General features: G+C 40.7%; 1 protein-coding gene across 2 annotated transcripts; it reads right to left on the bottom strand.

Annotated features, from left to right (window-relative positions):
* LOC114642049 (glutamate-rich protein 3-like) lies at positions 1 to 21,908 on the bottom strand. Of its 2 annotated transcripts, XM_051920930.1 has the most exons (8): positions 21,810 to 21,908; positions 19,512 to 19,605; positions 19,260 to 19,358; positions 12,165 to 12,317; positions 7,424 to 7,636; positions 3,541 to 3,725; positions 1,810 to 1,992; positions 1 to 1,071 (listed from the first exon to the last, which is right to left on the bottom strand). In XM_051920930.1, exons 1-8 carry the CDS (start codon positions 21,818 to 21,820, stop codon positions 987 to 989), a joined length of 1,023 nt encoding a protein of 340 aa, XP_051776890.1. In that variant the 5' UTR covers positions 21,821 to 21,908; the 3' UTR covers positions 1 to 986. The 2 variants fall into 2 exon arrangements, with proteins under 2 accessions (XP_051776890.1, XP_051776891.1); XM_051920931.1 differs by lacking the exon at positions 19,260 to 19,358.
* Positions 21,909 to 22,694: the final 786 nt, after the last annotated feature.

The following is a 22,694-nucleotide window of genomic DNA, read 5'->3' as shown; positions in this document are numbered from 1 at the left end:
ATCACCCCGAAAGCGGATAGCAGACGTCACGTAGTATATGTGTACCAAATTTTAGGTCAATCGTTCAAACGGTCTGCGAGCTACAGGTGATGTAAAATCCTGGACAGTCGTCGCAAGTGGTACGTACAGTGCCCTCCATAATGTTACGGACAAAGACCCATTTTTTTTCCTGGGTTTTCCCCCTCTCACCTCCAACGTTTACAAAATACAAAAGAAACCATTCAGATGTGATTAAAGTGCAAGTTGCAGACTTTCATTTAAAGGGATTTGTACACATTTCGGTCACAAAATAATTTTTCCAACATGATTGCCCCATTTTAGGGAACCGTAATGTTTGGCCCAGAGCAAAGGCAGGTCTGTTTAAGCGGTCGGGTTTAGTGCGGTATTTTGTCACATATCCCGTGCATGCAATGACTGCTTGAAGTCTAAAATTCATAGACACAACTGGATGCTGCGGATCTCTGCATACAGTTTGGTCACACAACACTTTTTCTATACGGTCCCCCCTTTTTCTTGGGCCATATTTTTGACACAGCAATGACAGTCTTATACGTGACGCATCCATACGGTTGTCCGAGCGACACTGGCGATTAGCGCCAGAGTGGCACTCGGGTCATTTAACAACTTGTTTAGCACAACCTATAATTTAAATACATTTCTGTATATAAATTTTGTATACTTGTATAAATTCTGTGTCGTGTATGTACTGGAATATCACTGCAGACGTGTTGACAGATTTGCTCTTGACATGCCATATGTAGGCTGTACATCTATTAATGACCAGGAGAAGTATTTACCGGATTAAAGGCTACTTCGAAATCTGCAGCCTTCTAGTCATAAACCGATCTACTGTACATTTTTTTTTTGGTAATGTTTACCTATATTAGACAAAACGTCACATCCGGTAATAAATGTAAACGTTGCACTTCTATATACGGGTCTTCTTTTTCTCTTCACGTTTCACTCACGTCGTGCCCACACATTTCTTACACGGGACCGTCCTCCTTATTTTCCTTCCCAGGATTAGAAATGGTGTCGCTCTCCTTACGGCACATAGCTGCTATTTGGCATCTGAAACAAAACGTGGGAAAAGATACCGACATGTCATTATAAGTGTAAGAAACTACTACTGATAAGAGACAAAAACATAAGGTGTGTACTGAAACGGATGTTAGTCAGAACAAGGAACGGGCAAAGTCAACTCTGAAAGGCCTCCATGTCTGTGTGTTTGTATTGGTGATACTAAATTAGCCTGCGTGCATGCGTGTGTGTGTGTGTGTTTGCCGTGTGATGGACTGGCCTCCGGTCCAGGCTTTGTTCACAGGGATAGCCCCCCATGACCCTTGTCTGGGTTACATGTTAGACATGACAGTTGCTCTATATGTTTAATTCATATAATTAATTTTAAAAATATATTAAATTCTCACAAGACATCCATAACATTGATTCTCTTCCTACCTTTAAATCCCACCTTTTTTTAGCTTGCTTATTGTTTGATATAAATTTTAGTTGATTAATTTCAGTGTTGTATTAACACTGGTTTTATTGTAACTAGTATTTTATTTATTTTATATAGTGATTGATTTGTAAGGTGTCCTTGAGTGCCTTGAAAGGTGCTTATAAATAAAATAATAATAATGTAAAGTCATGAAAGATTATGATAGACTCCATTCCAAACCCACAGTAACCGCCGATTGCCAAAACGGCTTCAGTACAAACATGGTGTCAATGAGGCCCCCCCCAGGACTAAGTTTGCCTGTTCCACTTTCTCCCTTTTCTTATTGCTCTTTGCATGTTTAGCTAATTTACCTCTCACAAGGTGCAGACCCCTTCACATCGACGAACCCAAAGTATCCGTTCTTGCTGCCGAGCCGACATCCCGGTTGGTGTCTGTATTCACAGCACGTACTGAGCCTCTCCACTGGCACCCCGTTTAAGGAAAAGTTCAAACTGAAGCCAAATCCAGGATTACGATGAGACAGAAACTGGAATCTTTCTGCAAAAACATGATAGCGTTGTTGTCAGAGTCGGGGGGAATTTGTGAAAGATGATCCATCTTGGTGAATTTTTGAATGATGAGACATTTCTGACACTGCTCTGCACCCGTTAATAAGACATAATGGATTTAAGTGTCCTGAATCAATTTCTAAAACTGGAAATTCTCTACCATGCAATGTCATGAAAAACACCATTTTGAGCAGAAAAAAAATATTTTCTGTAAAAACATTTGTTTTAGGGCATATGTCTCAATGTTACTTGAAGTATATTTTGTGCTATAAAATGTCAGGCTTCCTCATCCTTAATGTTAGTTGAGGAAGAAACAACCCAATTATTTGCTACATGTTTTTTGCTCTCCTTTATTATTTTTCTCTCTCTTTTTATTTCTTCTAAATAGCCAGGAATTTATATGTCAAAGGTTAGAAAGATGACTTTTTATTGTAGTTATTGTTTAAATGGTTTGTATAAAACATGCAAGGTCGGGGTGATCCATTAATTGTCTTGATCAGGTAACAGGTAAGCAAATAGTAAAAAAAAAAATATATATAAATCTATTCTTTATTAAAAACTATTGGCTGTCAGCATTAGAATAAGGGCAGATTCGAGTTGTGGGTTCAAGAGGCTCCCCAGAAGGACCCGGCAGCATGGGGCCCACACTGTCACCGATAGTGACGAGGCTTCACTATTGGCTATCAGCATTAGAATAAGGACCAATGAAACGCAGAGGAGCTGCTGCCAATTGTTTGGCAGTAGACGAAACTTGAGAAAGTGAAAACGTTAAATGTAAAAGATTCACATGTAACAGTAAAGTGGGTGACAGAAATGTAAGATAGGTGAAGTACGTTTGTTGTGTACAAGTATACTCGAGTAAAAACAAACCCTCACTGTGAATACGTGCTGTGAAAAGTATACGTTTTTTTCGTAAATAAAAGAGTATATTTAACAAATGCTACTACCCACCTCAAAGGCTGAAAAAGAGAAAATGGCTTTTCATCCCATTAGAGTGCCCTGACTTTATTTTCCAGTGCAAACAACTAAACGCTTTTTTTGTCCACTTGAGTGAAATTAAAGTTAAGTCTCGCCAGTAATCATCCATCCATCCATACATTATCCAACCCGCTATATCCTAACTACAGGGTCACGGGGGTCTGCTGGAGCCAATCCCAGCCAACTCAGGGCGCAAGGCAGGAAACAAACCCCGGGCAGGGCACCAACCCACCGCAGGGTGCACACACACACAAACGCACACACTAGGACAATTTAGAATCGCCAATGCACCTAACCTGCATGTCTTTGGACTGTGGGAGGAAACCGGAGTACCCAGAGGCCAGTAATCATTTTTGTATAAATATTTAACACAACAGGGAAAAATTAATTACAGTAGGATACTTTCATTAATTTGTTGAACTAAAGGGCTTGGCGTTGTACTTCATGGTTACTGAAGCAAAAAACAAAAACGCTGAAGACGCTCCTAATGAGAAACCTGCAGAGAGTGCCGTCTGTTTGACTGCTGGTGGGCTTGAGGTGGTAGGATACAACTACTTGCCTCCTTTAAGCAATTGTCCCTTGTAGACACACAGGTTCTGCCCGCCACAGTGTTGTTGATACACAGTTACATCATCTCTGGGATTTCTCTGTTCGCACGGCAGTGATACTTGCTTTCCAAGATAGATTAAGGTCACAACCGCATTCTGTCTGTTGCTGGATCTCAACGGTTTTGGGACCTTCTGTAAATGAGACACAAATTGTACAATCAGAAACAATCATATTTGACTTTGGGGTTCTTCACATGTGCTCTTACGCTATGTAAGCAAGGTGTCGTTACATTTCATCTTTGCGTGTTTTCTGCTGCTTCACAGAAGAGCTGACAACTCCATTTTCCGCGTATTAAACAGAATAAGACACAAGGAATCTCCTCCATTGTACGTACAGTACTTGGAAAAAGGAGAGGAAATTCATTGTTTCAATTGGATCACTTTGACCGGTCTACAGAGTTATTATATATGGACATTTTCATTGTTAAGAGTCTCTAAATATGAGATTAACTCTTATGTTAATCTAGTATTTCTGGTTTCCTACTTCTACACTCCAGGATGTGCCTCATTATAACTTTTAATGGACATGCAAACAATTTTTGCTTTGCGCCTTCCCCTGTCATAACCTATCGTCTATGGGGAAGGAACGAAAGCTTTAGATTCACCAAAAATTTTGATGTCTGGTTTTTGATGGATCTCGAAGCTTTAGGGTCCCCTGATACCGAAAACAATGATATCTCAATGATGGGTGTGTGTCTGTCTGTGTGTCACAGTTTTTTGAGAACGGTCTCGAGCTAAAAAGGCTGGACAGAGAAATTTCAAACATGAAACTTAAGCCTGTTATGAGATGACGATGTGCTTAGTTTTTGAGCCACTCGAGCAGCACTCGAGAGGAATCCTCAAATGCCGTAATTCTGCAATTTAATTATGAATTCTTCTCGTCAATTGCTATCGTATTGACTTATTTTATGATCTGCAATGTTATAGAATAGTTTGGGTAACTTGGTTCCAAGGGCGCAAAGCCTACTGACGCTCACATCCAGATTTTTATACTTTAACTAACTGTGTAAGCCTGTGCTGTTAAAAGAAACTATTGAAATTGTCAGGAAAAAAACCCAGAAATGTAGAGATGTCAGGTAATTGAAAGGAACTGTTCTGGGCATCTCTCTCCTAGGAGGTTTCGTTTTGCTGACCTGCTCACATCACTTGTGCTTTAGCGGCTAAGTGACTTTGTCTTTCTTCGGAAGTTTCGTTTTGCTGACGTGCTTGCCTCGCTTGTGTGTTAGCGGTGGGAGGAAAAGTAAAAGGGATACCATTTTGCCGATGTCCTCGCCTCGCTTGTGTATCCTCAAAGGTCCAGCCCTTACCCGGACTCCACGTCTCACGGACAGACAGGCAGACAGACACACGTAGACGTTTATATACAAGACTACATTTTATTCTGGGTGGAGCTCCATTATGTATGGATAGTAATAAACGTGCATAATATTGTATTAATTACAATTTCATTTTCTCTTCAAATCTGGCCACACTGTAAGACAGGTGTATCCAACTCCTGTCCTGGCGGGCCGTAGTGGCTGTTGGTTTTCATTCTAACCCTTGTCTTAATTAGTGACTGTCGTGTTGAAAAATTGTCACCACAAGGCTTTTCACCTGAAATGAAGGCTATTAGGACTCAGGATAGGCAAAAAGAGTCTATAGTTTTATTGCAATATATCAACAATAATAAAAAACACGGACTCAACCCAATACGGCCAAATTGAGCCGAGCCCTGAACAGTTCCAGACTCAAAACTTATATAGTAATTTCTTATCATTCCGACCTTGCTCAAATTAACTAATTTGCTACTTTTCTCTGACTCCCCTCTGCACCTGCCCAGCCGATACTTCGAGTTCTCATGAGAACCATTATTATCTCCTGACTCCCCTGTATCTGGCCTCTGGTACTTTTACTTGTCTATTGTTCATTTTTAGTTTCTGTTTTGCTTATTTTTGATTGGTCTTTGGCTGGGCAGATGTTCCTTCTCCCATATTTGGTCACTCTCTTATCACTTCCCTTTCCCTTGGCCTTCAAGCTATTTTTTATTTAGCGGCTGAAGCTAAGCTTTAATTAAAAAGAAATATAGCATGTACCTTTATTTAATTCTTTGCGTGGCAGGCCTGACTTGCATTAATATCTGCACTAAGGTTAATGCTTATATATTTCTCTCTATTTATTTATACTAATACATGAATACACTAATTTTACTTTCAATACATTACATCATCTTGACCTTGTTGTATCAGTGCCTTTGCTGTTTCTGCTGACTCACTATTCCAGCTGGTTTCTCACGTGCCTACCAGGGCCATTTTTTCCACATTTTGTTTTTGGTATCGTTCAACAGGTGTTTTTTTTCTTATTCCGCCTTGTTTTTGTCCTCGGGCAGTTTCTACACGTCATTCTCTTCCTGTTCTATCCTTCCATTCCCAAATTGGTAATTCTGCTCCAAGCTTAAAAATAATGCAATATGGCTAATGTCTTTTATTTAACTATTTGCTTGACATATCTTATTTGCTTGATATTGTAATTTATGCTAAATCTAATGCTTCAGAAGTTATTAATTACTTTTAATTGACTTGCTATTTAAGACTTGGGCCCTTTAATTACTTCTTTTTTCCTTAATTAGCAGCCAAACATTGAGATACAAAAATGAATCAACACACGATCAGCAGCCTGAGTCCATCATACATCCATCCATCCATCCATCCATCCTCTTCTGCTTATCCGAGGTTGGGTCGCGGGGGCAGCAGCTTGAGCAGAGATGCCCAGACTTCCCTCTCCCCGGCCACTTCTTCTAGCTCTTCCAGGAGAATCCCAAGGCGTTCCCAGGCCAGCCGGGAGACATAGTCCCTCCAGCGTGTCCTGGGTCTTCCCCGGGGCCTCCTCCCGGTTGGACGTGCCCGGAACACCTCACCAGGGAGGCGTCCAGGAGGCATCCTGATCAGATGCCTGAGCCACCTCATCTGACTCCTCTCGATGCGGAGGAGCAGCGGCTCTACTCTGAGTCCCTCCCGGATGATTGAGCTTCTCACCCTATCTTTAAGGGAGAGCCCAGAAACCCTGCGAATACAAGCGGCTGAAATGAGTCCATCATACAATAGCTGGTAATAAAGAAAAGTGAGGGTCTCAGTAATGTTGATCTGCTCAGGTCACCAAAACATTGTGATGGTGCTCTTAGAAAAAAGAACGAACAACAGTTCTGAAAATGTCTGCTGTGGCAGAGTGAGAGCAACAACAAGCCACAGAATTAAATAAATGGCTTTAATTAACAATAAGAATTGATTTCTAATTAAGGTACTGGCTGAAGTGAAACTGTTTGGAGTTTGAAGCCCTGACTTAGCTGGTCATCTGTCGGCTCGCTTCACATCTCATTTCTGTTTGGCTGCCATTTAAGAAAAAAAGAATCAATGAAGAGGCCCGAGTCTTAAAAAACACGGCATTTATAATGAAGGGAAAAGAAGTCAATGAGCAAAAGAAACTGGTCATTCATTAAGAAAATGGCAAAACGGAAAACCTTACATTGCTGTGGCCTTCCAGGGTCGGAGATGGACACCCCTACTGTAAGACATGCAGCCACAACAATGATACAGAATACAATTTTGTGAATTTCTTTTTCCAGATGTATTAAAAACTCTTAGTGGGGACTGTTCTAGCTTGGAGGGGTCATGTTGCTATCAAACATGTAGGACTAATAGAAATTGCATTACTTTTTGTATAAGTCTCCTCACGGAGTGGAGGAACAAAAAATAGTCAACACTATTTCTGGAGCAAGTAGAGCTCTGGTGAGTACATGATCAATTGTAACAGTAGATAAGCTTTAATATGCTATACATTAAAACACGTCCACACACCTTTGAATTCTGGGCCGGTCTGATCCACGAAACATCAGGACTCTGTAAACTTCTGACTGGTGTTTTGGACTGCCATTCCTTCTGTCCACGTGATGCATGATATCTGCTAGAAGAAGGACTTTGAGGAGGTGAAACCATAAGAAGTAGACCAAAGGAAGAGAGACCAGGTTTGAGACGAATACCGGTTAGCTGTTCAATGTCCTTTTTTTCCAACTGATCACAAAAAATAAATAATAAAAAAAAGAAATTAGAGAAAAAAAGTAAAATTATTTTGCTGTCTTTCAGTCCCTTAATGTACAGTTTATTCTGTCGAAACAGTACTGCACTTACGGGCCCCTCATCAGCCCCACCCTCATAATGTGTTGGCTATTTATTTAACAACTCCATTACTAACAGAACATTATCAACATGTATTTAAGTAGATTATCACCTCATCTTAAACACAGCAAGCCTAATGCAACGAAACATCCTTTTAACATCATCCATTTTCTTAACGCACTCATCTAGAGAAGGGTTATGGGGCTTTTTTTTTTTTTTTTTTGTTCATTATTTCACCTTATACAATTTCTTGTATTAGGAATTTGTTAGTTTTCGCATACCCCTTGGGGTCAGAGCGCAGGGTCAGCCATTGTACAGCGCCCCTGGAGCAATTACAGGTTAAGGGCCTTGCTCAAGGGCCCAGCAGAGCAGTGGCCTTTTTGGCAGTGACAGGGATTCAAACCGGCAACCTTCGGGATACCAGCGCAGATCCTTAGCCTCAGAGCCACCACTCCGCCCATTTTTAACAGGTCATGTCAGGTCAGGTTGGGGAGCATGCACTGGCACAGTGCATTGACGCATCCACCACAAGATGAAACGGCTCGGGATCCCGGTTGGCAACCCCCCCACACAGACATGCGGGTCCAGTCCCACCCTCCAGAAATGACCGTAGCCGGATGTTATGTGGGCTTCCCCTTGGCCTGGTCCAGTCGGTTAGGCCCTCAACAATGATCACCTGCGGGGAATCGCGCCACATGGCCATAGTGCCGTAACTGACCCTCCCTCACAACTCAGGTGATGTGCCCCAACCGCTACTTTGAAACATTCTATAGTAAATTACATAGTGTATATCTCTATTATATTAAAAAATCATTCGATGCGACAAGACTTTTTGGAAGAGAGATTTTTTTTCAAGTCCCGTGAGACAAGACTTTTGCTTTGAGATTTTTTCAAGTCGCATCCTCCTCTCAACATTTTCAAGCAACTCTCATTCGTGTGAAAGCTTTTTTTCAGACACACTTCCTGCACTCTCAGCTCTTATACATTTTAATGTTTCCTCACTTTAAGTTCCCAATTAAAGAAGACATTATGTTGAACGGTTATCAACATAAAAAATGAGTACACGCACAATCCTAGCACCAAGAAATGAGGAAGTCAAACAAATTAAGGCCAAAAATGTTGATCGGTTACACATCAGATTGGTCAAATGCATCCAAAAATGTTGATCGGTTACAAAGCGAATTGGTTAAATGCTTATCAATAGACTATGCTGAAACAGGTGGTGGTGATCATGCGGAAGATGAAGACATCAACTTACAATATTACGAAGAATATCTACAACCGTTAACATCGTCCGGTCTTACAACACATGAATTACTGTAGAAAGAAAGATGTATCTAAGAAAGGTAATGTAGTACATCTTCCGCTGATAACATTAGATACCAAAGGAGATCTAGTATATCATTTGTATTAAAATGTTAACAGTTTATGGTTAGAATAGCTTTTGCAAACACTCCGAGCCAAACATTTGAAAAAGTTGTTTTACTAAATAGAGAGAAAGAATGAAATTCAATCACAGGCAGTTATACGTTACAGTGATGCATATGTAACAATTCCCATGAAAATAAAAATTGGTTTAAATTGTACATCTGCATTTCCATACGCGAGCAACAGAACTGCAAAGAGGCTAGCGTGTAGCAGAGGCCTGGGGGTTGGCGAGCGAAGTGAGCAGGGGACAAAGCCCCCTAGTTAGTCTAGCAGGTCACCTTGGGTAAAGACATCAGCCAAATAAGTAAATAATAGGCCCTGTCTTACTGCACTAACTTCTACAGACCCCATCCGTGAGCTTTCACAGTTTGCAAATTCATTAATGACCTCCGCAAAGCTCACTTGACGCACAAGAACCTATTTGGTAGACTGGATTTCAAGGCAGTTCCTTTTTTAGTACATTGTTGTACTTACGTTAAGTAATTTCTCATGGACTTCACTATTTTTAAAAAAAGAACCATGTGGTCAGTCACTTTCTGTAGTTGCTGCTGTCGCTGATTTTGTTACGGATGGCAACAATACATTTCTGACAAGACCATCCTGCCCACCCGACCCCTTTCCCACAAGTCCATGGCTCAGGGCAAGTGCTCTTATACCATCCTCTCTTCCTGAAAACTGTTACAAAATGATTATCTGAATGTACAGTAAAGCAATTCGTTAAGCAATATCAGAACCACAGATTTCAAACAAACAACAAAGACTTTATTGGAAATGTTGTCTTCTTTCTTGAAATTGCATTTTTTTTAATACGAAGAGTTTTAAGTTCTCCAACTGGTAAAACCTTCTTCTAAGGAAGCACTACAGAAGCATGCTGTAACTTGTAACACATCTAAGCAATTTCAATTTAATTCTCAGAGATTAGGGAGTCTTACAAATGAAACATGTCTCTCTATTATATAAAAAAAATTCTGCAACGACACGAGACTTTTTGGAAGATTTTTTCAAGTCCCGCGAGTCGAGACTTTGGCCATGAGATGTTTTCAAGTCCCGCCCTTCTCTCAACCATAGAAAAGCACACACATACGGTACCTTCACCTCTCATTCGTGTGAATGCTTTTCACAGCCACAGTTCTTGCGGTCTCAGCTCTTATAAATTTTAACAGTTTCCTCACTTTAAGTTCCCAATTAAAGAAGATGTATTATGTCCAAGTCTTATTGAAGAGTTTCATCACGAAGGGTTATCAACAGTAAAAATGAGTACACAGGCAATCGATGAATTCAAACGAATTAACGCCAAAAATGTCAATTGGTTACATGTCAAATTGGTTAAATGCGTATCAATAGACTCTGCTGAAACAGTTGGTGGTGTTGGTGTGGAAGATGAAAACATCAAGTTACAATATCGAGTAGAATATCTACAACCGTGAACACCGTCCAGTCTCAGAGCCATACATTCAAAAAAGTAGTTTTATTTAATAGAGAGAGAAACGATATTCAACCACGTTGTCACGATGAGAGTCCAAACACAAAATCAAAATTCAATGCGATATTGATGTAAATTTAATAAAAAAAAATTGTTTTTACTGAAGTTTTACAGTAAAAGTGTAAGTTTAAAAAGTTAAGTTAATTTCAAAGCCAAACAGAACGAAATCATATTACGCAACGAAAAACTCGAACGCAACATGAAAAATAATTTACTTTCAAATTATTACGTTTTGCTATTTTTAAATATGGTTAATCGCTGTAATGTAAAATAGTTAGTAAATTGTACTTCCGCATTCCCATACGTGAGCTGCAGAACAACAAAGAGGCTAGCGCAGCAAGCGAAGTGAGCAGGGGGCAAAGCCCCCTAGTGTATACACAAAAAAATTCAATGACTTTTATTTAGCTCTTTGAGGGCTGAATCCATCCATCCATCCATCCATCCATTTTCCAACCCGCTGAATCCGAACACAGGGTCACGGGGGTCTGCTGGAGCCAATCCCAGCCAACACAGGGCACAAGGCAGGAAACAATCCTGGGCAGGGTGCCAACCCACCGCAGGACACACACAAACACACCCACACACCAAGCACACAGTAGGGCCAATTTAGAATCGCCAATCCACCTAACCTGCATGTTTTTGGAATGTGGGAGGAAACCGGAGCGCCCGGAGGAAACCCACGCAGACACGGGGAGAACATGCAAACTCCACGCAGGGAGGACCTGGGAATCGAACCCAGGTCCCCAGATCTCCCAACTGCGAGGCAGTAGCACTACCCACTGTGCTACCGTGCCGCCCGAGGGCTGAATATTTTTTCCAAAAAACAATGGTTTCACTCAGAAATCAACATAAAACATCTGTTGCTGCATGCGGTGGTTGCCAGTTTGCCAAGAATGTGTGGCTGGGACAGCAGCAGCAGTCACGGTCGCAGTGCATTACAATTTGGTTTCTACCTCTTGTCATTGTTATGTGACAGTCCTCCCTGGTGAACATTGTCAGTACCACGATGAGCTGGGGACCGATCAGCTGAACCTGGAACCTCACATTCGTTTTCAATCACTTGTATCAAAAACTGAGTCCGACAAGTCATACTCCAGTTCAGAGATAATAGGCAAAACATCGTCCACAGAGTATTTTGCTTTACGCATTCGCTTTGATCTCTCACTAGATGTCAGTGCCATTTTTGCCAGTGTGTGCATCTTGCTACTCACAAGAGCGAAGGGAATCTCGGTCAGACCAATGAATCTAACTTTTCTTCTAGCAACGAAAGTCCAACTAAAACATAACGGTTGGTTTTGTCACAATTTACAGTTGATTACCATCGTCAACTCCTCCTTTTGACAAAAGTCGACATCAGCCCTGAAAGAGTTAAGGAATTTTTGCCTTTTCCTTAGCAGAGGTCAGAGACTGGCTATCAAAAAGCATAATGGGTAAAAATGTCTCATGTAACATACATAAAAAAATCATTGTCTTTGTATCTCTGGATTAAACATATTAAAAACTGCCACCCACCTCACAGAGTGCTTGTTTCACTTTCTCACTCCTTCTGGTATTCACCTCACTCTTTTCTCTGCTAGTGTTGCTCCCCAAGCTTATGCTTGACATAATTCTCTTCATATTACCTTTATTCTGTAAGATGCAATACTGGGAGGTGTCGTAGCCTTCCTGTTTGAAAAACGAATATATTATGCAATGTCACTTCTTTCATTCATCCATCAATCTCTGTTTCCATTTTTAATCCTTCACATATACTGTAGGGTGTTAGCATTAGGGAGGAGGAAATGCCTGAGGTACACAGTGCCCTCCGTAATGTTTGGGAGAAAGATGCATCTTACCTCGATTTACCCCTCTGCTCCACAATATCAAATCAAAGAATTCAGATGTCATAAAAGTGCACATTGAAGAATTTTATTTGAGGGGATTTGCACACTTTTTCTACATAGTCCCCCATTTCAGGGCACACCAATGGCAGGTCTGTTAAAGCCGTCATATTTAGTCCTTTGTCGCATATCCCAGCATGCAATGACTGCTTGAAGTCTGTGATTCATAGACATCAGCAGGTGCTGAGGGTCTTCTCTGGTGATGAAGCTTCTAATGCAACCATCTTCAGCTCCTGCTTGTTTTGGGGGCTTGTCCTCTTAAGTGTTCTCTTCAGCATATGAAACCCCTGCTCAATTTGATTTAAATCAGTGACTGGATTGACCATTCAAGAATTTTTCATTTATTGGCACCAAATCACTCCTGTGTTGCCTTAGCAGTACATTTGGATTATTATCTTGTAGGATGAAGCTTGGTGTAGTGAATTTTGAGGCATTTACTGGAACTTGTGCCATCAGCAGTTCCATCATTGGTAAAGAGAAGTGTGCCAGTACCTGTGGCAGCCATATATGCCCAAGCCATGACACCCCCACTACCATGTTTAACAGATGAGATGGTCTGCTTTGGATCTTGAGCAGTTCCTTTTCATCTCCACACTTTGCTCACACCATCACTCTGATGATGTTCATCTTTGTCTTGTCTGTCCATGAGAGACCTTTTCCCAGAATTCTCAGAAGTCCTTTTTCACAAACTGTATTCTGGCCATTGTGTTTTAGTGGTTTACATCTTGCAGTGTGGTTTCTGTTCATGAAGTCTTCTGCTGATAGTCGTCTCTGACACACACACATTTGCCTCCTGAAGACTGTGTCTGGTCTGTCTGACAGGTAATTGGTGGACTTTTTCTTGGCCATAGTGAGGATTCTTCTGTTATCAGCAATAGAAGTCTTCCTTGGCCTACCAGTCCCTTTGTGATTACTGAGCCCACCAGTGTGTTCTTTCTTCTTCATGATATCCCTGACAGTTGATTTCAGTAACCCTAAGGATTTGCCGATGTCTCTAATGGTTTTATTCTTGTTTTTCAGCCTCATAATGGCTTCTTTGTCTTTCATTAGCACATCTCTTGTCCTCAATGATAATTACAGACTCCAAACCAGTAGGTAGAAGCAAGTCGAGGTATCTTATGAAGCAATGGAACACACCTGGGATGCCAATTTTCCCAAACATTATGGAGCCCTGAAATGGTGGGGACCATGAAGAAAAAGTGCTGTGTGACTGAAATGTCTTCAAATCCCCTTAAATGAAAGTGTGCACTTTAATCACGATGTCTGAATGGTTTGAATTGTCATTTTAAACTGTGGAGCAGAGGGGGAAATCAAGGAGAAACTGGTCTTTGTGCCAAACATTATGGAGGGCACAGTCTATTATTGTTATTACTATCTATTCAGTTTACTATTATTTATTTTTAATTATGTATGAGGGACGTTCAAAAAGTTTCCGCACTTTTATATTTTTGTCGGAATTGGTGAAGGCGGGAGGAGTAGTAATTGGGCATTAAAAAGTTGGTATAACGCTGGGAAAATTGCATCACAAATGAAGATGACTATGTAGAAAAGTGATGTTGTTTGTTTTTGGAATTTTTAATAGACTTTTAAAAAAACAAAAAAAAAAGCTCAGAAACTTTTTGAACGTCCCACACAACCAACTCAAGGCCTGCCATGTTCAACTCAAGGCCTGCCATGTTCAACTCAAGGCCTGCCATGTTCAACTCAAGGCCTGCCATGTTCCTTGAGTTTTTTTACAGTTCTGATTCTCATTGCCTGCTGACTTTCTGTCTACCCACTTTCTACACATCCTTGTAGATCCTTATTTAGTGATGTTTGTGTTTCTGGGGTGGCAATGTGGAGATGTGGTGGCATTGCTGCGTCACAAAAAGCAGACCAGGGTGCAGGCGCTTCTTTCATGTTTTCCCTATGCCCACGCGTGTTTCCTATGACAGTTCAAAGACGTGCAGGTTAGATGGACTGGCAGTGCTATATTCTGCCCCGTGTGTGTGTGTGTGTGCGTGTGTGTGTGTGTGTGTGTGTGTGTGTGTGAGCGCATTCACCCTGTCATATACTGGAAATGTGTTCCTGCCTTGAGCCCAGTGCTTGATGGGATAGACCAGGAGGCACATGAGAGACAAGAAAGTTCTGATGAAACTCAAATCAAGTGTTCTGGTCATTAACACTGCACATTATCAAAAATACACCATCCCCACCATAAAACTGCCTACACCTTATGAGAAGATCCATTTTCAAAAAGAACCCAAACCACACCCGAACAAAAGGGATAAAGCCAAAGCTACATAGGGAATGGCTTCAAAACAACAATGTCTCAAAGCGATTACAAAGGATTACAGAGGGCTGAGTGTATCGCAGCAGCAGCATCACATGTCAGTGGTCCATTATGGGTTCCACAATGGACTCCATGATGGACTCCTCAGTTAACGTAATTCATATTTCTTTAGTAAAGTTGATTTGCACTTTTAAAACTGTCCCAATGTTAGTGTGAGCGTGTACACGAATAGTCCTCTCATTGGCCTGGGGAGACCCACGGGTTGTTTTCTCTCTAGAGCTCTCTTATCACCAAGTTGTTTTTTGACAGTAGTAACTGGGCATTAAAAAGTTGGTACAACGCTGGGAAAATTGCATTGCAAATGAAGGTGACCATTTAGAAAGGTGATGTCATTTGTGTTTGAAATTTGTAATAAATAGAATTTAACAAAAAAGTGCGGAAACTTTTTGAACATCCCTTGTATATATCTATTATAGTATACAGTCATATGAAAAAGTTTGGGAACCCCTCTTAATTCTTTGGATTTTTGTTCATCATTGGCTGAGCTTTCACCTATTAATATCGACATGCCTTATGGAAACAGTAGTATTTCAGCAGTGACATTAAGTTTATTGGATTAACAGAAAATATGCAGTATGCATCATAACAAAATTAGACAGATGCATAAATTTGGGCACCCCAACAGAGATATGATATCAGTACTTAGTTGAGCCTCCTTTTGCCTTTACACGCCTCCTACAGCCTTTGATGAGTGTCTGGATTCTGGATGGAGGTATTTCTGTCCATTCTTCCATACAAAATCTTTCCAGTTCAGTTAAATTTGATGGCTGCCGAGCATGGACAACCTGCTTCAAATCATCCCAGAGATTTTCAATAATATTCAAGTCAGGGGACTGTGATGGCCATTCTAGAAAATTGTACTTCTCCCTCTGCATGAACGCCTTTGTAGATTTCGAACTGTGTTTTGGGTCATTGTCTTGTTGGAATATCCAACCCCTGCTTAACTTCAACTTTGTGACTGACACTTGAACATTATCATGAAGAATTTGTTGATATTGGGTTGAATTCTTCCGACCCTTGTCTTTAACAAGGGCCCCAGTCCCTGAACTAGCCACACAGCTCCACAGCATGATGGAACCTCCACCAAATTTGACAGTAGGTAGCAGGTGTTTTTCTTGGAATGCAGTGTTCTTCTTCTGCCATGCAAAGCGCTTTTTGTTCTCAATTTTTGTCTCATCAGTCCAAAGCACTTTGTTCCAAAATGAATCTGGCTTGTCTAAATGAGCATTTGCATACAACAAGCGACTCTGTTTGTGGCGTGAGTGCAGAAAGGGCTTCTTTCTCATCACCCTGCCATACAGATGTTCTTTGTGCAAATTGTGCTGAATTGTAGAACGATGTACAGATACACCTTCTGCAGCCAGATGTTCTTGCAGGTCTTTGGAGGTGATCTGTGGGTTGTCTGTAACCATTCTCACAATCCTGTGCATATGCCGCTCCTGTATTTTTCTTGGCCTACCAGACCTGCTGGGCTTAACAGCAACTGTGCCTGTGGCCTTCCATTTCCAGATGCATGCTAAAACGTAACATTTTTGATTTTTATCTTTTTTAAATTACCAAAATTAAAGTTCTCAAAAATAATAGACTCTACTTATGGTGTAAAAATAAAAACACGAAATAAATCAAATAAAATTCTTCTCGCGCCTTACAACGTATCTACGTGCTCCGCGTCGCGCGCACCAAGTTTGCACGTTTGATAGTCTGTAGCGAACTTACCCTAGTGGGAGTCCGAAAGTGGTGTCGCCATCTACATTCGGGGCTACGATAGGTACCACGCATTGGTATACCCCCTGTGTTTCTGCTATTTTGCCATCCACAGCAAGACATTGGCTGATGCAGATGATGGCAGACCACAGCCAAAAAGGAAGAAGTATGAGACCCTAAATAGCAAAGTAATTGAGGCTGTCCAAGGGTATGCCAATCAACAGGATAAGATTAAGTATTTGAGAAAATTGGCCAACATGCAGTTTCCAAAGTAACCTTTGTGTTTAGTATCTGGAAGGTATTCACAGCGCAGCGCATCACTTTTTCCACATTTTGTTATGTTATAGCCTTATTCCAAAATGGATTAAATTCATTTTTTTCCTCAGAATTCTACACACAACACCCCATAATGACAACGTGAAAAAAGTTTACTTGAGGTTTTTGCAAATTTATTAAAAATAAAAAAACTGAGAAATCCCATGTACATAAGTATTCACAGCCTTTGCTCAATACTTTGTCGATGCACCTTTGGCAGCAATTACAGCCTCAAGTCTTTTTGAATATGATGCCACAAGCTTGGCACACCTATCCTTGGCCAGTTTCGCCCATTCCTCTTTGCAGCACCTCTCAATCTCCATCAGGTTGGATGGGAAGCGTCACTGCACAGCCATTTTAAGATCTCTCCAGAGATGTTCAATGGGATTCAAGTCTGGGCTCTGGCTGGGCCACTCAAGGACATTCACAGAGTTGTCCTGAAGCCACTCCTTTGATATCTTGGCTGTGTGCTTAGGGTCGTTGTCCTGCTGAAAGCTGAACCGTCGCCCCAGTCTGAGGTCATTCACACCAAAGAGTTCAATCTTTGTCTCATCAGTCCAATTTTCTTTCTCATGGTCTGAGAGTCCTTCAGGTGCATTTTGGCAAACTCCAGGTGGGCTGCCATGTGCCTTTTACTAAGGAGTGGCTTCCGTCTGGCCACTCTACCATACAGGCCTGATTGGTGGATTGCTGCAGAGATGGTTGTCCTTCTGGAAGGTTCTCCTCTCTCCACAGAGGACCTCTGGAGCTCTGACAGAGTGACCATCGGGTTCTTGGTCACCTCCCTGACTTAAGGCCCTTCTCCCCCCGACCGCTCAGTTTAGATGGCCGGCCAGCTCTAGGAAGAGTCCTGGTGGTTTCAAACTTCTTCCACTTATGGATGATGGAGACCACTGTGCTCATTGGGACCTTCAAAGCAACAGACATTTTTCTGTAACCTTCCCCAGATTTGTGCCTCGAGACAATCCTGTCTCGGAGGTCTACAGACAATTCCTTTGACTTCATGCTTGGTTTGTGCTCTGACATGAACTGTCAACTGTGGGACCTTATATAGACAGGTGTGTGCCTTTCCAAATCATGTCCAGTCAACTGAATTTACCACAGGTGGACTCCAATGAAGCTGCAGAAACATCTCAAGGATGATCAGGGGAAACAGGATGCACCTGAGCTCAATTTTGAGCTTCATGCAAAGGCTGTGAATACTTATGTACATGTGCTTTCTTCAATTTTTTTATTTTAATAAATTTGCAAAAACCTCAAGTAAACTTTTTTCACGTTGTCATTATGGGGTGTTGTGTGTAGAATTCTGAGAAAAAAAATGAATTTAATCCATTTTGGAATAAGGCTGTAACATAACAAAATGTGGAAAAAGTGATGTGCTGTGAATACTTTCTGCATGCACTGTAGCTTTTTGTAGCCTTCCCCTAAACCAGGAGACTCAACAATCTTTGTTTTCAGATCTTTGGAGAGTTGTTTTGAGGATCCCATGCTGTCACTCTTCAGAGGAGAGTCAATAAGAAGGAAGCACAACTTGACATTGACCACCTTAAATACCTTTATATCTTATGATTATGTATGAAGTTCAAGGCTTAATGAGGTCATCCAACCAATTTGGTGTTGTAAGTAATCAGCATTGAGCAGTGACAGGCATTCAAATCAGCAAAATTACAAGGGGACCCTCATTTCTGCACAGCCAGTTTTTCACATTTGATTTAATTTCATACAACTAAATTCTGCGTCACTAAAAATGTTTGTTCGGAAAACACCCCAGTACTCAGATGTTTCTAGGAAATGAAAGACGTACCACTGTTATCTTTTTTGTTGAAAGGAGAGTCAATTATTATGCAGGATGAGAGGGGTTCCCAAACTTTTTATATGACTGTAGTTCTAAACCTCTCGCACTTGTTCTTCATTTGTGTATATTTTTTATTTTGCGTCAGTATATGCTGCAATATGAATGGTATTACAATAAAGCCACTTGACTTGACTTGGTAATCAATAAGAGGGTACACATAAGCACACACTGTATGTATACTGTATATTTACTTTGTGATAAAGGCTTGGCCTTGTCCAACTGAACATCGAAACACAGAAATATTACTTTCATGTGAAGGAAATTTAAATGATAATAGAAGAGGGTAAACAGAGGAGTGAACGTAAGGCAATGAGGCATTTTTAAGCCCTCATGAGTCCTACTCGAATGGGGTCTATCTGAACAGGTTTTTCTGTGTTGTGACCCCACCTTCAGAACAACCCCATGACTCTCTAAGCTCATTGGGCTCTCACATGGTGCGTATTTAGACTTACAATGGCACCCTTCTTGATTACTTTGATTAATGTGCATCGAGCAAAACCGGGGTTGATCAGGAAACTAACCTTTGAAGAAAGATTGCGTTTCACATGGTCGATGTGGTCCAGTTTGGCCATATTCAGACGATAGTCTTTCTCTGATACGATTATTCCATCATGGGTCACCTTAATTTTTCAAAATTAAAAGTCCATTATTGTTTTTTGTGTGAGGGTTTCCACTATAACTACAAGACTTTATTTAAATAGATGCCACCCTTTCTCCTCTTCACGTATCTATTTACAGGCTATCACTACGTATAACATACTGTAGATATTTACCAGGCCTGATTTCCAGAGATGTTGACGGATTTTCTCTTGACAGAAGAAATGCACTAGGTTTTCATCAGTAAGAGCGTTGTATGGTGGGATAAGCCTGACAAAATAAGACAAAACACAAACATTAATAGATCTCTGCTACAGCTGGTGACAAGCTCACCTCAAACCAGAAAAGTTACTTTACTTTCAGTCTTAGTCATATGTACAAGTATACACTGGGCAAGAAAATGAAAAGATACTGCAGAGTGAAGCCCCTTGTAAATTAGTATAAGTAAGGTCTTGAGGTGGGACTTGAAATGGACAGGAAAACAAACAGAGATTCAAAACGACTTCCTACGAACAGGAATAGGCTGTGGTTTGACTGAAAGCATAAAGTGGATTAAACCATATACACTGGCAAACAAGAAAGCGCCAAAATGGACTAGCCAGGCTTGTCTGAGAAGTCGTAGGAGATCTTTGAGGCTGAGATCCTGAATATGGAATGTGGGTTGCAACATCAGTACAGAAAAGGAAGACATCTGAGAAACCGCTACCCTCTGTAGCTCCGCCACCAGATACAAAACAATACAATTTATTTTTTGTATCACCTAAAATCACACAAGGAGTGCCGCAATGGGCTTTAACAAGCCCTGAATTTTGACAGCCCCCCTAGCCTTGACTGCTAAGAAGACAAGGAAAAACTCCCCAAAAAAAAAAAAAAAACCTTTTAGGGTTAAAAATTAAGAGAAAGTTTGGGAAAGGCAATCAGTGGAAATTAAGGGGAAAGTGCATTTAAAACAGAAGCCAGAAGCACCTCATTACGGAAAGAGTTATGGACAAGGAGACAAGGAGTTGAAGTAGAAACCTTGACAACCTTCAAGAAAAATCTGGATGAGATCTTGGGACAGCTGAGCTATTTGCGAAACATTGAATTGAATTGTCTGTCAAATTTCTTATGCTCTTATGTTTAGATAGATAGATAGATAGATAGATAGATAGATAGATAGATAGATAGATAGATAGATAGATAGATAGATAGATAGATAGATAGATAGATAGATAGATAGATAGATAGATAGATAGATAGATAGAATTCACTAATTGCATTTAGTTTAGTTGGATTGACAATAATAAATTGGCCCTAGTGGGTGGTTGGTGTGTGTGTGTGTGATGGCCCTGCAATGGACTGGCAGCCCGTCAGGAGTTTGCTCCTGCCTGAGCCCTGTGCTAGAAGGGACAGGCTCAGCACCACCCACGACCCTAAGTGGGTTAGAAAAGGACTTGTATATTAAAATAACATCCTCATTTATCTTACAATATTGTCAGGAACATATTTACCTCCTGTCACTATGGCTGTCACCTTGTTAATATTATAAATTGACAAAAAAGAGCTGACAATCTTTCACGTTTTTATTGCCTTGTGTGTGTGTGTGTGTGTGTGTGTGTGTGTGTGTGTGTGTGTGTGTGTGTGTGTGTGTGTGTGTGTGTGTTTTATATACGTTTTTAACGTTATAGTATCCACATAAAGGTGTAATAGAAGGTCTGACACTCTGAAATGTTTATTATATGTATCTGTTATTTACCAAAGCATACCGATCGTATTTTCGATCACTTTATCTTCAGCTTTATAAACAGAAAAAGAGCTACAGTTAGACAGGCAGGGTTAGATTTTTTGGCCATTCTAGAAAGTAATAAAAATAAAGCATTTTATAATGTTTTAGAATAGGTGCAGAAATTAAAGGGTCTGGGAGAGATTCGTCTCCTTCGGTAAAAATACTTTGGGGATATAATCCCCTGTGAGTTATACCGTCACGTCTCTTCTTAATTTTGTTTCTGATCCTTGTGATTCTATTTAACTGCAGAAAAAACAGTGGATAGCCTGATAAGAAATCTTTACAAAAATCTAGTATTTTTTCAGCAAAACAATAAACTAGCATTTCAAAATCCCACATGTTAAGCAAACATCTTAAATATTCGCGAAAGCAGACCGTGAAGATTCGACACTAGAATACAAATCAGTATCCGAGGTAAGTTTTATCTTAGGTGGATTCTGGCAACCTACTGTACATTTCAGATTTGCCTTACTCCGCAACTGATATGCTTGAACTGAGCCTTGTAATTAAAATGATAATTAAACGTGATTTATGGAGGCGAAGCAAGTCATTTACTTATGTATTTATTAGTTTTATAAAAAAAAATCCCGGATTTAAAACTTTTTCAGCCGCTTTGAGTGCTCGTTTCCATGCGCAACTGTATGAAGCCTGGACTGCTCAAAGACTGCACTTTTCAGTTTTATTTCTAAAAACAAATTCAATCACTCACCCCCGGTCCATTCTGAGTGTTATCGCCAAGCAACGGTAAACAGATACTATTCGTTGGCTCCAGTGTTACGGCCATGAGAGGGCGCTCGGTGCACGAATTACAGTAATTCATCCAATAATATCTGATCAAGGGTGAGGTGTGTAGACTCCGCCCACAGGTCCTTGCGTATTGGAAGAACTCGAAGGGCATCTCGGGAAATAGGAGTGCGCGACTTCACTGGGCAGCTCGCGTGCACTCATGCAAGTCGCGATAAGAAAGGCAAGGTGAATTTGGCTCATGAATTAAGATTTCGTTATAAGACAGCAGATAGATGGAATATGCAACTCAGTATTCTGTTTTGAGGAAGTCATGTTTTGGTTTGTGTGATAAAATTGAAGGGGCTCATCTTGTTTCACGTGTTCTTGTCTTCTGATGCGTTCAAGTCCTGTCAGAGATGAACGAATTTCCCAATCTGAAATTTTACGTGAGTGCAAGTGGAAATGAGAGCTGCCTAATTAAGTTACCTAATTAGTTAGAAATTAAATTTTTTGGGTTGATATGTTTTTGTATCGGAACGATCCACTTTTAATGTAGGCTATTTCATTTGCGTTTGATTTTCACGAAAAGTTTCTGCTCTCGTTATATGTGCTTTTTTGTGGAGAACAAGTAGTAGATCAGCAACAGCTTCGCTTTTTTCCTGTAAGTCTGACTGGAAATTCACGTGAATGCAGCGAAGTAAGAAGAGGAAACGTCACAAATGGGAAATCTGAAAACGGGTCACATGCTGGCTCTATAAATAGTGGGGGGCTTTTTTGACGCTTCCGCATCCTTTTCGGTTATTTGGTCGGGGTCATTTAATTTACAGTATATTTTGTCCATTTTCCGAAAAAGTTATTTATATGATAT

This window comes from Erpetoichthys calabaricus, chromosome 17 (assembly GCF_900747795.2).
Source record: "Erpetoichthys calabaricus chromosome 17, fErpCal1.3, whole genome shotgun sequence".
In the NCBI taxonomy this organism is placed as follows: domain Eukaryota; kingdom Metazoa; phylum Chordata; class Cladistia; order Polypteriformes; family Polypteridae; genus Erpetoichthys; species Erpetoichthys calabaricus.
Note: the sequence above shows the minus strand (reverse complement) of the source record. Positions and strands in the feature narration are given on the sequence as shown.